This window comes from Petaurus breviceps, unplaced genomic scaffold, assembly GCF_028583685.1.
Source record: "Petaurus breviceps papuanus isolate PSGF00001 unplaced genomic scaffold, PetGlider_PUasm1.0 189, whole genome shotgun sequence".
Classification (NCBI taxonomy): Eukaryota; Metazoa; Chordata; class Mammalia; order Diprotodontia; family Petauridae; genus Petaurus; species Petaurus breviceps.
In genome coordinates, this window is record NW_027185809.1 from 36,297,122 (window position 1) to 36,309,641 (window position 12,520).

A 12,520-nucleotide genomic window follows, 5' to 3' on the forward strand; every position below is an offset into this window, starting at 1 on the left:
GCTTCTAGGCAGAATTTCCAAGAGTTCAGATGTTCCCAAATCTGAACTCTACCCTATTCTGGACAGAGAGATAGAGATACAGAGGCCACAGGAAAACTTAATAGAAACTGAAAACTGGAAGGGACTTCATCTGAAACAACCATGAATCCTATCTATATAAATGATCACTAGACTCCACCTGGAAGTATCTGCTGGTGGAGGGAAACTCACAACTTCTCAAGGTAGTCTATTCCAATTGTGTTGGTCTTTTACTATGGTGGGAACCTGCTCCCACAGCAACCCATCCTCTCAGTTCTTTCTTTCCTTTTCCAAGGGCACCAGTTTTCTTAATGGGGTGTGTCTCAGCATGGTACCATAGAAAGTCTATCAGTTGAGGCATTAGAGGATCTAGGGCTCGATTTCTGCCTCTGATACTTCCTACCTGTGTGACCTTAACCTCTCTGGGCCTGTTTTCTCATCTGTAAAATTAGAGGGTTGCCTAGATCGACCTCTGAGGTTCCCGAACCATTCCATAGATATTTTTCTCCTCTGAACTGGAGAACTTTGTTTGTTTGGCTCTTTTCCTTTCCCTTTATTCAATTCCTCCTCTAGGACACTTGCAATTGGCCTAAGGAACACAATTCATTTTTCCACCACAAGTTATTACTTGCTGGAAAACACAAGCTTCCAGAGACTTGCTAGGAAGAAAAACCCCGGGCTAACGATTCCGTGTTGGCAAATTCAGTTCTATTAGGAAGAGAGCGAAGATGCCGTCTTTAATTCAATTCATTTCCGTTTAATAAGCATCCATTAAAGAGTTCTATTGTAAACAGATCCCTGTGCAGGCCTAAAAGAACTTAAGGAAGATACATGTACACAGGACAAGTGGCGCGTGCTCTATTTCAGTAGGTCTCAACTCTTTGGGGGTTATTTTTTGTGCTTATTTTTGTCTTTATCCCAAACAGTAAAAAAAAAAAAAAAAGTTTCCCCCAGAGACAATTCTATCCCCGAAGGGAATGATTCACAAGGTACTGAAATGAAACGTAAATTCTAAACTGTCTAACTCAAAACCCTCGGCTTAATCGGTCCGGTGTTTGGGGCTATCCCGGGTTGGAGCACACCGGACAGTGAGGATACTATAGCATCTTGGTAAAACTCTATCCTTTTTACAAGGCGTGGTGGAGTCCAAAAGAAACTCAGAGGACCAGAATGCCAGCTGCCCAATGCAGCTCTCCTCCCCATCGAGTCTTTGGGGGGGGGGGGGAGGGGGTAGGCAGCCACTATTCTTCCCTGGCCACCTGCTACCTGTAGCCAGTCCCTATCCTCAGGCCCCCCTGTTCCCTTACCCTCGCCGATGCTGGAGAGAGCTTCTTGCCCACCCAGTTCACTGGCTGGAGGGCACAGCCCTAGGCACCTGGCCGAGAACTGAGCAGAGGCTAGAGCGCACGAGTCGCGGGCGAGTGGGCGGGCGGAGCGCGCTCTCGAGTTACCCCACCTGGCTCCCGCCCTAGTAGGGGTGGCGGAGGCCACGCCGCCTCTCTCACCTCTGCTGGCTTGGAGTGGCTCCTGTCCCGGGGCCGCGGGGGACCGGATTCGGGTCCTCGGAGCTTTCTCAGCGGCAGCCCCCTCCCGGCGGGGAGCAGCAGCGCGAGCAGGACAAAGCCGAGGAGGAGCCCAGTTTTCCCGAGGAGCCGAGGCATGGTCTCCTCTGCTCTCCCCGGCGCCTCCGTCCTTCTCGCTCAGCTCACTCGCGTCTGCCCCCCTTCCTCTTCCACCGCTTTCCACTCCCCTCCGTTGAAGGGGGAGGGGGGGGCGGGACAGATTGCACCAGTGCTGGCGAAGGAGGGCGGGCGGAGAGAATCACTCTTCCTTCAGCCTTCTCTGGGGGGCGCGGGAGGGCGGTTCGGGAAGGGCGGAGACAGAGGGAGTCAGGGAGGAAGAAGGGTGTGTGCGTATTACACACTCCTGCACGCACCCATGCACACCCAGACACGCGTGTACCCACTCCTGCATACACACACGGAATAAGCAGGGCTTTATGGAATTCTGCCCAGCTGCACGGGAGCCAGCTTGTGCGTGCGTGCAAGTGCAGTCTAGGTTCGGGCACGTGTTTGCCAATGTGCCCTATCTGGCCCCGAGCTGGTCAGGCTTCTCTGTGACTATATCCCTTCCCAGCTGTGCGTCTTCTTTGATCTCCCTAGCCCCCTACAGATAGCCCTCGGGTTTATCAGGTTCCCCAGCCCCTCCGGCTCGGGCTGTTGTCTCTAGCGCTATCCCCTGCAAACAGGAGGGAAGGAGCAGCCCAGACCCAGCCGAGTCTCCAGCTCCTGCTCAATGCTCGATACTTTTCGACAATCTTCCCGCTCCTGGGTGTGACTGTCTTACCCACTACTAAGCGGGCTCCTAGCTCGTCTTCTCCGGGGCTAGAGACTATGGAAGGGTGGGGGACATCGAGTTCCATAAGAAAAAGGCAAAATCCTACAAGTGGTCAGAGGGGGTCTGGCAGTTCCTGAGGATGTCAGTAGGAATCGGACCCTAGTGACTCAAGATTTGTCGGACTCTTCTAGAAACGAAGATCGGTAGTTTTGCGTAGGGATGCTCAAGGGAACTGGGGGTGGGGCGGACGGCTTTCATTCTTGCACCACTGAAATAACTTTTAGATTTGGTGCTGCTGCTAAAAATTTCACACCATCGTTGCCCCACGTGAACTTGACAAGATAGTCAAAATGCCCAAGAACTGAATAAATCAAGTTATTTCGTTCACTAGAGAAGAGCAACCCCTTTATTTTCCCTTTAAAGTTTATGGAGTTTTATGGTGGAAGAAAGTGTGGTTCAGACGGGAGAAAAAAAAAATTAGCATCCTCATTGGGAGGAATAGCCAGGCTCTGTAAAAGGGAGGAGTCAAATCCTTCCAAAGAGGAGCCTCAGTTAGGTCATGTTGTTTCTCCAATAAAATGATGGAATACGATCTTAGGGAAAATGTGGCTTGCATCCCACTATAGAACCTGTAGAAATCCAAGTTCGGTAAGATGCTTAAGAATCGGTCAGAAGGCTGCTAGGAAGATGCCCACTCAGGAACAAGCATGCTTGCTTGACTGAAAAATCTCCAAGTTAGAATTCTGCAGCTTTCTTTTAAAAAAAAGGGGGGTGGGGGGGAAGAGGGATAGAGTTATAATCTAAACACAATAGACTATACATTTCAGGTCAATTGACCTACCTACAGAGGTTCCCAAGACCTCTACTAAGAATTCAGTCTAGATTTAACCAGCTTCTATTTTGTACATTACTTGATGCATATGCCAACTTGTATTTTTAAAGTCTTTTGCTTTTAAAAACCGCTTTCACAAATAATCTCATCAACCCTTTGTTCTTCTCACTAGAAATCCTCTTTCCTAAACTCAAACTTAAAGGATTTTAAAGAAGGAAGCCAAAACTCATCTTTCTGAATATTTTATTGGGCAAAAACACAAATAGATTTGCATGGATTGTTCTTATTTGTCCCAGGCAGTTTCCCTTCAGGGTTTAACATGCACTTTTGAAGCTGAATGAACAGTTCCCTCCCACTGCACCCAGTTTCACAGTCATTCAACAATTAAAAAAAAATTAGATCATCTGGCATAAAATACTTTATTTTTCGGTGGTAGAGGGGAATCAGTTACAAAATTTTATTTAAAATGTTTCGTATTTACAATCTATTCCCCTCCTCCCTCCAAGGATATGTATATATGTACATTATAGGATTAGAAAGGGACAATTCCACCCCACTCCCAGCAATTCCACTTTGTCCTCTCCTCTATGGCAATGGAAAAATCTGGGCCACCAAACCCCTCAGGTTCCAAAAAAAGGCTGTCTCCCTAATTCTTAACCCATATCTTTTACCCCTGTCTTCCTTATGTGAGCTACCTTCATACAGAGGGATCATCAAGATTGTATGGGGATGATGGTTGAAAGAGGTTGGGGTGATGTAACATATCCTGTACTTCTATCATTCCAACCACTAGCCCATTTCTAGTTACTAGAATAAGCCCCCTGTTCAAGGGAAGAAAAAGCCATTCAATTACTCCATACCAGGCAGTGAGAAGCCCTAATTTTCCTCCTAATATTTTCCCTTCTTTATTCTCCAGGAATTCCTGGCCAAGTTACAAAGCTTTGCATGAAGGACTCAGATATAGAATGTTTCGTCAAGCAAGTTTTGAACTGAATCAGGTCTCCATATGCATAGGAATATTCCCTGTACATCCATGGAGATCATAGTAGGAGAACACACTTAGAAAGCAAAAGAGGTAATCTCCTTCCTTCTACTGCTCCCTATCCCTCCGCTTGATTGGCAAGAACAAAGTCGCAGGTATTACTTCATTATAGGAATACAGTACCTGCAGTTTAAGAGTCACTGCATTCTTTAGGGTCAGTTAATGAAAACACATCATACCAAAAAGAATCGCAGTTTAAGGCCATTTATGATGTGCATTGTACATAAACAAAGTCTTTCTTGTCTGTACCCTTCCATTCTTTAAATTTGGGATGGGATGAGATGGGAACAAGATAACTCTAGACTCACTACAGAGCACAAAACAGCATTCTTACTGGAGGAATGTGAGCCAACCCCTTTGGTTCCCTCCCCAAATCATTCATCCTATAGTAGGATATACTTAGGAAATTTGAGAGGCTAAAAAGGACAGAAGTGGACACATCTTCTATCAAATTAAATCCAACAAAAATCACTCCTTGGCTCTAGGCATTTGTTCTGCGCAATAAGGGAGAGACAGCTACCAAATTCTGCCTGTGTCATGCACATTGCAGTAGACTGGGGGTCTGAGAAATACATTTCATATTAGTAGTAAAGCTACTAATAGGGAGGGACACTAAAAGCTACTAAAAGAGCAGGGAACAGACATGCTTGTCTCTCTCAGGTAAATGTGGTTCAGTTTCCTAGCTTGCTGAATTGAATTGCAAGTTGAAAGCTGTACCCCCATGTAAAACAGGTAGCAGTCACAACTTGAAGGCTCTTTGAGCAGTACCGAGTCTTCTAGTCTTGATTTTTATATTCTCCTACTGTATACTGATGCTCTGCCCTATTTTAACAGCATGGAATATTCAACACTAATCCATGAATCAAATTGTGAATGAGACCACACAAGGAAAAGTCTTCTCTAGTTCCATTCATTTCACATCATGTGGGGTGTCAGGGTATACAAACAGAAATTTCAAAAAATCACTTTACATATGGAGCACCAGGAGAGGGAATAAGTAGGTAGTGTCTTACCTGAACTATGAGGAACAACAGCTCACCCAAGTACTATTCTATAGCCAGTGAACCTGGAGCTTCCCAATAGGAACCATATTTTTTTGGATATTTTATGCCATGCCTCCATACTATCCTAACCAAGATAGACTAAACTATTTTTCTTCCTTACTTATGGTTTGATTAATAGAGCAGCATGGTCACCATATCTAGTCTTGTTGAGGGAGATAGTCTCCTTACCAATTTGGAAGAGAAAGAAATGGAGGTAGCTGGACTATACTTTAGGATTTTCTTTTAAAAGGAATTAGGAAACTTCCTCATCATACTTTGTCCTTGTATTCATGAACAGGCAGAAGAGGCATGTGCAGATTCTGGTAAATTCAGTTAGATAAATGATTATTGGTCAGAAAATATGGAGGCTGATTCCTTATTAAGTTTGGAGGGGGAAAAAAGGATGTCAGCCCATTAGAAAACCCGAAGAAGTTGGGCCAAATGCATCTGGGGAGGCCCACATACCTGTATCCGATTTATAATTTAAAAAAAAATTCTGATATACTCATCCTAAAATACCATAAACAGTATACCACCACACCAGCTTTCTCTGGGGAAAAGAAACTTGAAAGAAAAAAAATGGAAAAAAGAGAGACTCCAGTGAGAAAAGAGGGTAAATTAAGAAAGCAGAGTTCAGAGTGGCAAGTGGGGAGGGAAATTCCAGAAAGTAACACCCCTTTTCTTTGCCTCCAAAATGATGCTGAGAAACATTTTGAGATCATCTGAGATCATTTTCTTTTCACTTGGAAACACTGTAAGTGGAAAAGGCTCAATTAAGTGAACAAAATATTGTTGAGTCCTTGGGTTGCATGTTCATGGCTAATCAGTTCCTTAAGGGTCTAGGGCTAAATATATTTTTACTGAAATGAATTTGATTTTATCCAAAACTAAATAGAAAGTTCTCCAAGGTCCTATTCCTAAAGGGACTCTCTCCAGGAAAGCTTTACAATCATTACATTTATTTGTGAAGCAAGCACCCTGTGAAGTGTTTGGTGAAAGCATAAATGAAGACAGAAGAGGTTGCCACCTCCCTCATTCCTACTTGTTCTACCTGATTTCACATTGCTGGGTGTGTAGGGAGAAATAGCCACTGGATTTGAATCCAACAACTTTATTTCTACAAGGGGAGGGTTGATTTGATATGTACTCCAAGTAATATGAACTTCAAAATAGCTTAAGTCATTCACTAAAGAGATGGAAGGAGGAGAAGAGGGGAGGTAAAGATGAGGAAAAGAGGAAATGACATATTCTGCAGTGCTAAATATAGTACTTTGGATCCCAGTCTTTGAGATAATGAATAGATCAGTCCTAGAGTCCCATCACATTCCCACATCACAGTGGATCACGGTGTCCTGTCATGACTAGTGTGCCAGGTTCCATCTCATTAATCAGCATGCAGAATTAATGATTTCAAAACAGTTAGTTAAATAAAGATACTAGAAGTCTGACTATACCATAGGTATCATAGTATCAAGGAGAGACAACCAATCATTATATGTAATTCATTCTTCCATAGGTTAGAGTAAAACAGCAGTTCATCTCTTAGAAAGCATGGAATTCTGGGTAACACAAGGGTTTTATCCCTTATAAGTAAAATCATAGTTTAAATTTAAACTTGTTAAGTTTATTCCATATTGTCATAATGTAATAATATCAATTTTTTAAACTGGCCATAAAACGTCGCATATTTTCATTTGCTATCACCTCATGTATCCCAAGGTAAAAGACAGGATAGGAAAAATGCACTGATTTGAAAGTCTATGTATGAAATTTTGGAGATTCTCTTCAACTGAAGGCTAGAAGTTGCTGTTTGGCATACTGGTGCCATGATGAGGAAGCAGTCATTTAGGAAAAGATAGCTATTCGCTTGGTTTTTGCTAAAGGACTGTTTCCCTTCCTGTTACTTACTCTTCATTTCTTCACTTATATATGTTACATATAGTCTTTTTCACCTCCACTCAACTTTCTCCAAACTAAAAAAAAAAAAAAGCACACACAAAAGAAAAAGCACAAAACACGTGGACTTTACCCAAAGGCTTTAAGTTTGGGTATCAGGGAAATCAACATATTTAATACACTAAAAAGCAAATAACAAACCCACCCCTTCAATAGTATTTTTTCTGTCTTCTACTTAATAATTTAGCATTTCTTCACAAACATACTACAGTTGATGACAAGCTGCCTGGATAGAATTTGAGATGAGAAAATTTTCCAGTAAGTGGTTTCAAAACACATACACATGCAAAAGTTCATACACAAAGTACTCTTTTCCATTCCTTTCCCAACCTTCCCCTGAGATGCTTGATGGTCCCTTATCTTTTGGAAAGAAAAGCTAACTTTGGGTATAATAAAGCCAATAACATTTTCCTCTTAGGCTTTGGTTAAAAGAAGAATAGCTTTGGAATGGTGGTGTACAGATTAACTTTTTGGCTGATGCACATGGATTATATAAGCAGGCCCTGTTGGCAGAGGGTCCAAGGAGCCCAATTCAGGAGAAGGATGCATTCTGAACCTCTCAGAAAAAAAGGACAAAGTCTAGCTAACAAGGAAACAGGAAAGTTTCTCAGTGTCAGAAGCAGGTTAAAATAACCAAAGTAACATGTATCTCTTTGCTATAGTAGGTGTTTTGATGGAAAACAACAAAGGAAAACTTATCATGATATAACCAGAAGGAAATGGGCTTTTAAAAAGAGCTAGTGTAGCAATGTTAATCCTTTCATAGAAATATACTGAGTGGCTTCCAGGCAGAGAATTTATCCCTATTTTGCTCAATCATTCTAAGTCCTAACTGGAACCAGCTTTTCCTGTGGACAGCCACAATTCAGAGATCTAGGAAGCAGCAAGAAAAAGATTCATAAACCATGGTCAACTACATTAACAGCACTCCTCTATGATCCTTTCAGCAGTGCTCCTTTTACAAAACCCTCACAGCCAACCAACCACCTAACAGTGTAGAGCAGCTTTGTACACAGAATACCAAAACAGGAAACTTGCCTTCACTAATAAGGGTCTCACTGGCAAAAGATTAAATAGGAATGGGATATGGCTGTCTCATAAATATTAAACATGCTTAATGGGGGAAAATTCTGTCCTGCTTGGACATACTCTAGGTTTGTGAATATCATGAGGAAACACTTGATGGCAAATTAAGAAACACCTGGTGGCCAGGATGAAAATGGATATTGGACAAAGTCTTGGAGGCCCATGGCCAGGGGGAATTACATAATGATCCTGTCAGCAACATTTGTTATTTTAAAAAAGCTAAGTTTCAAGTGTTTAAACTTAAGACAAAACTAAAGAAAGAGAGCTTTGGTTGATTATCTGTCTGGCTAAATTAGGGTTTAAACATTAATAACTTTCAAGGACTGGATGGGAAATAAGTGGAAGGCACTTGCTTCCTAAGGAGGAGGAACGCAGTGAATTCTCTTTGCAGGTACCACTCTGTAACCAACAGCAGCAACAGCTTGCAGAGAAGGGTTACCTGGGACCAGAGTGGTAAGGAAAGATGTGAAGGTAGGGAGTGGTTTATGGGGTTAGCCAAAGCAGGCTAGGATATCGTGATTTCAACAGGACAAGAGTTATAAAACAAAACCTTTTTTTCCCTTCCAAAAATGGGTGAGGGTGGGGGTAGGAAGGCAAAAAATAAGACACCTTTCTTTGAAGGAGAGATGCAGCAGAGAAAGAATGTGAAAGAACTTTCACTATTTACAAAATGCCATTTGGATTGGATGTGGTCACCTTCAGTAATGTGAGAAAATGTCTTTTACATGAAGCAGCCACAGAAGTGTGGTTCCTAGACTGGGCTCAGAAAGGCCACATATTGTCCTGGGTGAGAGAGGGTGTCCTTTAAAGGCCACCAAGAGGGCTCAATCTTCTGTCTCTTCATATGTAGTCTCATCAAAGGGCCGGTCCAACAAAGGTACCAACCGGTGACGGGAATACTTCAGCTGCAACAGGTCCCCAACTTCATTTATTTCCTTTAATGCCTGATGAGAGTGAAGACAAAAAATGATCAGTCCAGTCAGCAAGATACATGCATGTCTCTTTTGCCAAAGTTATTTATGGAGCACAGCAGCAACCTCTGCTTGGCATGGCAGATGTTTATTTTTTTGGTTTGGTTATAGAGTTTAGCATAGTTCTAGTGCTCAGGAAAATAGTCTGGACATACAACTAGAAAAAAAAATTCTCTTCAGTCACAACCAGGGAGATTTAGTCTCTTTTAAGGTGGGGACTATGCAGAGAATATACAATTAACCTCCATGTAGACCTGACATTAGGAAATCAGGATGTGTGTTGCTTACCTGGGGCATGAATTTGGGATGTGCTGGAGAAGTTAAGAATGCATAATCAAATCTACTGGCTGATATCATTCATTTTTTTCTTGGGATTAGTGAAAGCACTAAGACAGGCACTGTTTTGCTTCTGTCTTTGTACTTCTACTTGTTAGCATGTTGCCTTGCACACTGCCTGTGTTTAATAAATATTTGCTGACTTGCTTAAACACAGTTGAAAAGACAAGGAAACCAAAACCTCAACCACCAAATTGGTAAAAAAAAAAAAATCATGTTCCCTCCCCATCAATGGTCCTCCTACAAATAGAATTAACATTTATTAATCACTTACAGTGTGTAAAGTATTATGATAAGTACTGGGGGAAACAACAAAGTTGAGATAAAACAGGATTCCTGGCCTTAAGGATAGTGGGATATATATGAATAAAATATGCATTATATGATAACATATGATATCACACACACACACATATATATATGTATATATATATGTATGTATAGTTTTGTCAGAGCTGGAAAACCATGATATGTGAGACCTGAGTGGGAAGGATGTTACCAGGAAGGGTTGCTGGAGGAAGTGCCATTTGATTTAGACTTTAAAGGATGGCTAGGAATTCAACAGGTGAAGACAGGGAAGAATGTTTCAAAGATGCAGATTTAAACTGGAGAGTTAACATTTCAAACTTTTTTTCTTTGCTTTTTGGAGTGCAATTGGGGTTCAGTGACTTGCCCAAGTCACATGGCTATTTTTTGTATTAAGTGTCTGAGGCCAGATCTGAACCCAGCTCCCCCAATTTCAAACTTTCTTTAAAGAATTAAGCTTCTCAACCAATTTCTCTCCAGTTAGTTTTTAATGTGCTGCAATCTTTTACTCATCTCTTCCTTTCCCACATGTCTGCCTTTATTTCCACAATCTCTGAATATCTGTTTTGTCTCATTCAATTTCCTTCTCCATACTTCTCTGCTCCTACTTTTAAGGATCAATCCAAGTGAATATCTTTCCTTCCTACAAATGAGTAGATGAGTTAAGACAATACTGGAAAATTTCTTAATCACCTTTTGAATGCTATTGGTGCAAACAAAGGAATTAATATAGTGGGGATTTCCTCCAGAGCACAGCAGCACAAAGCATCAGACTTATAACAGGACATTCTTAAAATGGCTGGCAAAATTGTTTACTGTAAATCAATGACCACAAATGCAGCTTTCTCGGTGAGAGGGCTGGTACCAGGAAAGACTGTGATCAGAGGGGAGAGACTTTGTTTTAATTCTCTTTGCTCAGCATCAAACAAAGTAGGTTCTTAATAGATGATTTTTGAAAAAGGGATGTTGCAATCTGCTCTTGTGCCAAGTATTCCACATCTAAAGCTTGCATTCTCCCCTCAAGCCCTTTTTGCTAGATCTCCTAGGGGAGGTCAAGCTCCTCTAACTAAAATTTACCATTAGTCTAGTACCTTATCCCTTAGAGTTGTTAAGTATAAACTAGCTGATCTGATCAGAGGAGAGCTGGATGGACTTCTAAAGATAAGTGGCCTGCCTTTTGTGGCTCTATTGAGAGGCACAGGGATATTTCTGGGCAGGCCCAGGCCTAGTGAAGCCCTATTCCACAATGTGTCCTTCCCCCTCACTAATCCCCAAGTTTTTACTAAATATGGGTTGAATGAATATCTTCCTTCTAGCCCTGTGGCAATAACATTATTCTGAAAGATTCTGGTTTTCATACCCTCTTCCTCCAAAGGATTAACTTAGTCACTACAAAAGACATTAATTGTTAAATGAACTATTTGTCTTAGATAAATAGGAATGTTTCTTTTAAAAAGAGAAAAAGAAAATAGCTCCCCCAAGCTTCTTAGGCTGAGCAGAGACATTGTTCATTCCAAAATGGAGAAAACACTGGAGGTTACTAAAAGCTGAACTGTGCCATAAGAACAGTGGGCACCTTTGAGAAGATATTGAACTAAAAGCTCCATATGGAAACAATTTATATTTGAATTTCAGCTGGGAAAGTCCATTAACCATTTTTTCCTAAACCCTGATTTAGGATTTTATTAATTTAAAAGAAAAAGACCACGTGACTTGCCAAGACCACAAAGGAAATGGCATTTGTGAACTCTGACTTCAGAAGAGTATAATATTTTTCATCACCATAAAATGAAAGAAAAAACCCACACGGGCCCAAAGGGATACAGGTTTCAAGGTTTCCCTCTGATCCCATGCCAAATATTCCAGGCAAGGAAGTTCTATTTACATAAAACAGCTATAAATTGTAACTGAAAACTAATGCCCATTGCGTGGGTTTATATAATAAGAACAGAAATAAGGAAGCATTACATATATGTCACCATTTAATAACAAATAATCTACCCTGAACTTTTGAATCACTGCATAGAATGGTTTCTTAGGAAAACATCATGCTGTTAATGATAGGGCTGAACACTGAAGGAGGGAGTATTCGAGATAACCCCCCCACTGGGCTGGTCCCCCTGTTCTTCCCTTTATTCTTTCATTTTGAAAGATTTGCATTGACTTAGAGGTGGCCAAGCTCATTTAGGAACAATGATTTCAAGTACTGTGTAGGTAATTCTTACTTCAGGAAAATCACCAAATAATTACATTCTACTTATACCATCTCAACTAGGGAGAAAGAATTTTCCATGGATTAGAAGTAAATGAACTGTTAGAGTCCCATCCTAGTTTGTTCTTTAACAACATCCTTGAAATATAAATAAATATACGGGCTATGAAAGTCAATGAAATTTAATCCCTTAAAACAAATCTAACTTATGCAGTTCACAGAGTATGTAATCTGAATTTTATTTTGTAATAGGCTTACTCACAAGAAGAGCTATTTCTACCAAAGGCCACAAGATACAAACATTTCAAATGTAGTTTAAAAATGTATCATAAGGTTAAAAATTAAAGGGTTAAATTGAATGTTCTCAGATATGTGAAAATT

The 12,520-nt window shown here is 41.2% G+C and overlaps 2 protein-coding genes across 5 annotated transcripts in view; both read right to left on the reverse strand.

The window, feature by feature from the left end:
- The window catches only part of ISM2 (isthmin 2), a 41,856-nt gene extending 40,003 nt beyond the window's left edge, over positions 1-1,853 (reverse strand). The window contains exon 1 of one of the 4 annotated variants that reach the window (XM_069092308.1): positions 1,524-1,853. In XM_069092308.1, coding sequence (XP_068948409.1) covers positions 1,524-1,679 — 156 coding nt within the window. In that variant the 5' untranslated portion in view covers positions 1,680-1,853. The other 3 variants (XM_069092309.1, XM_069092310.1, XM_069092311.1) reach the window with 3 other exon arrangements.
- A 1,560-nt stretch (positions 1,854-3,413) lies between these two features.
- The window catches only part of SPTLC2 (serine palmitoyltransferase long chain base subunit 2), a 173,847-nt gene continuing 164,740 nt past the window's right edge, over positions 3,414-12,520 (reverse strand). Inside the window, exon 12 of the mRNA XM_069092324.1 lies at positions 3,414-9,258. Coding sequence (XP_068948425.1) covers positions 9,139-9,258 — 120 coding nt within the window. The 3' untranslated portion in view covers positions 3,414-9,138. The remainder of the gene's footprint in view (positions 9,259-12,520) is intronic.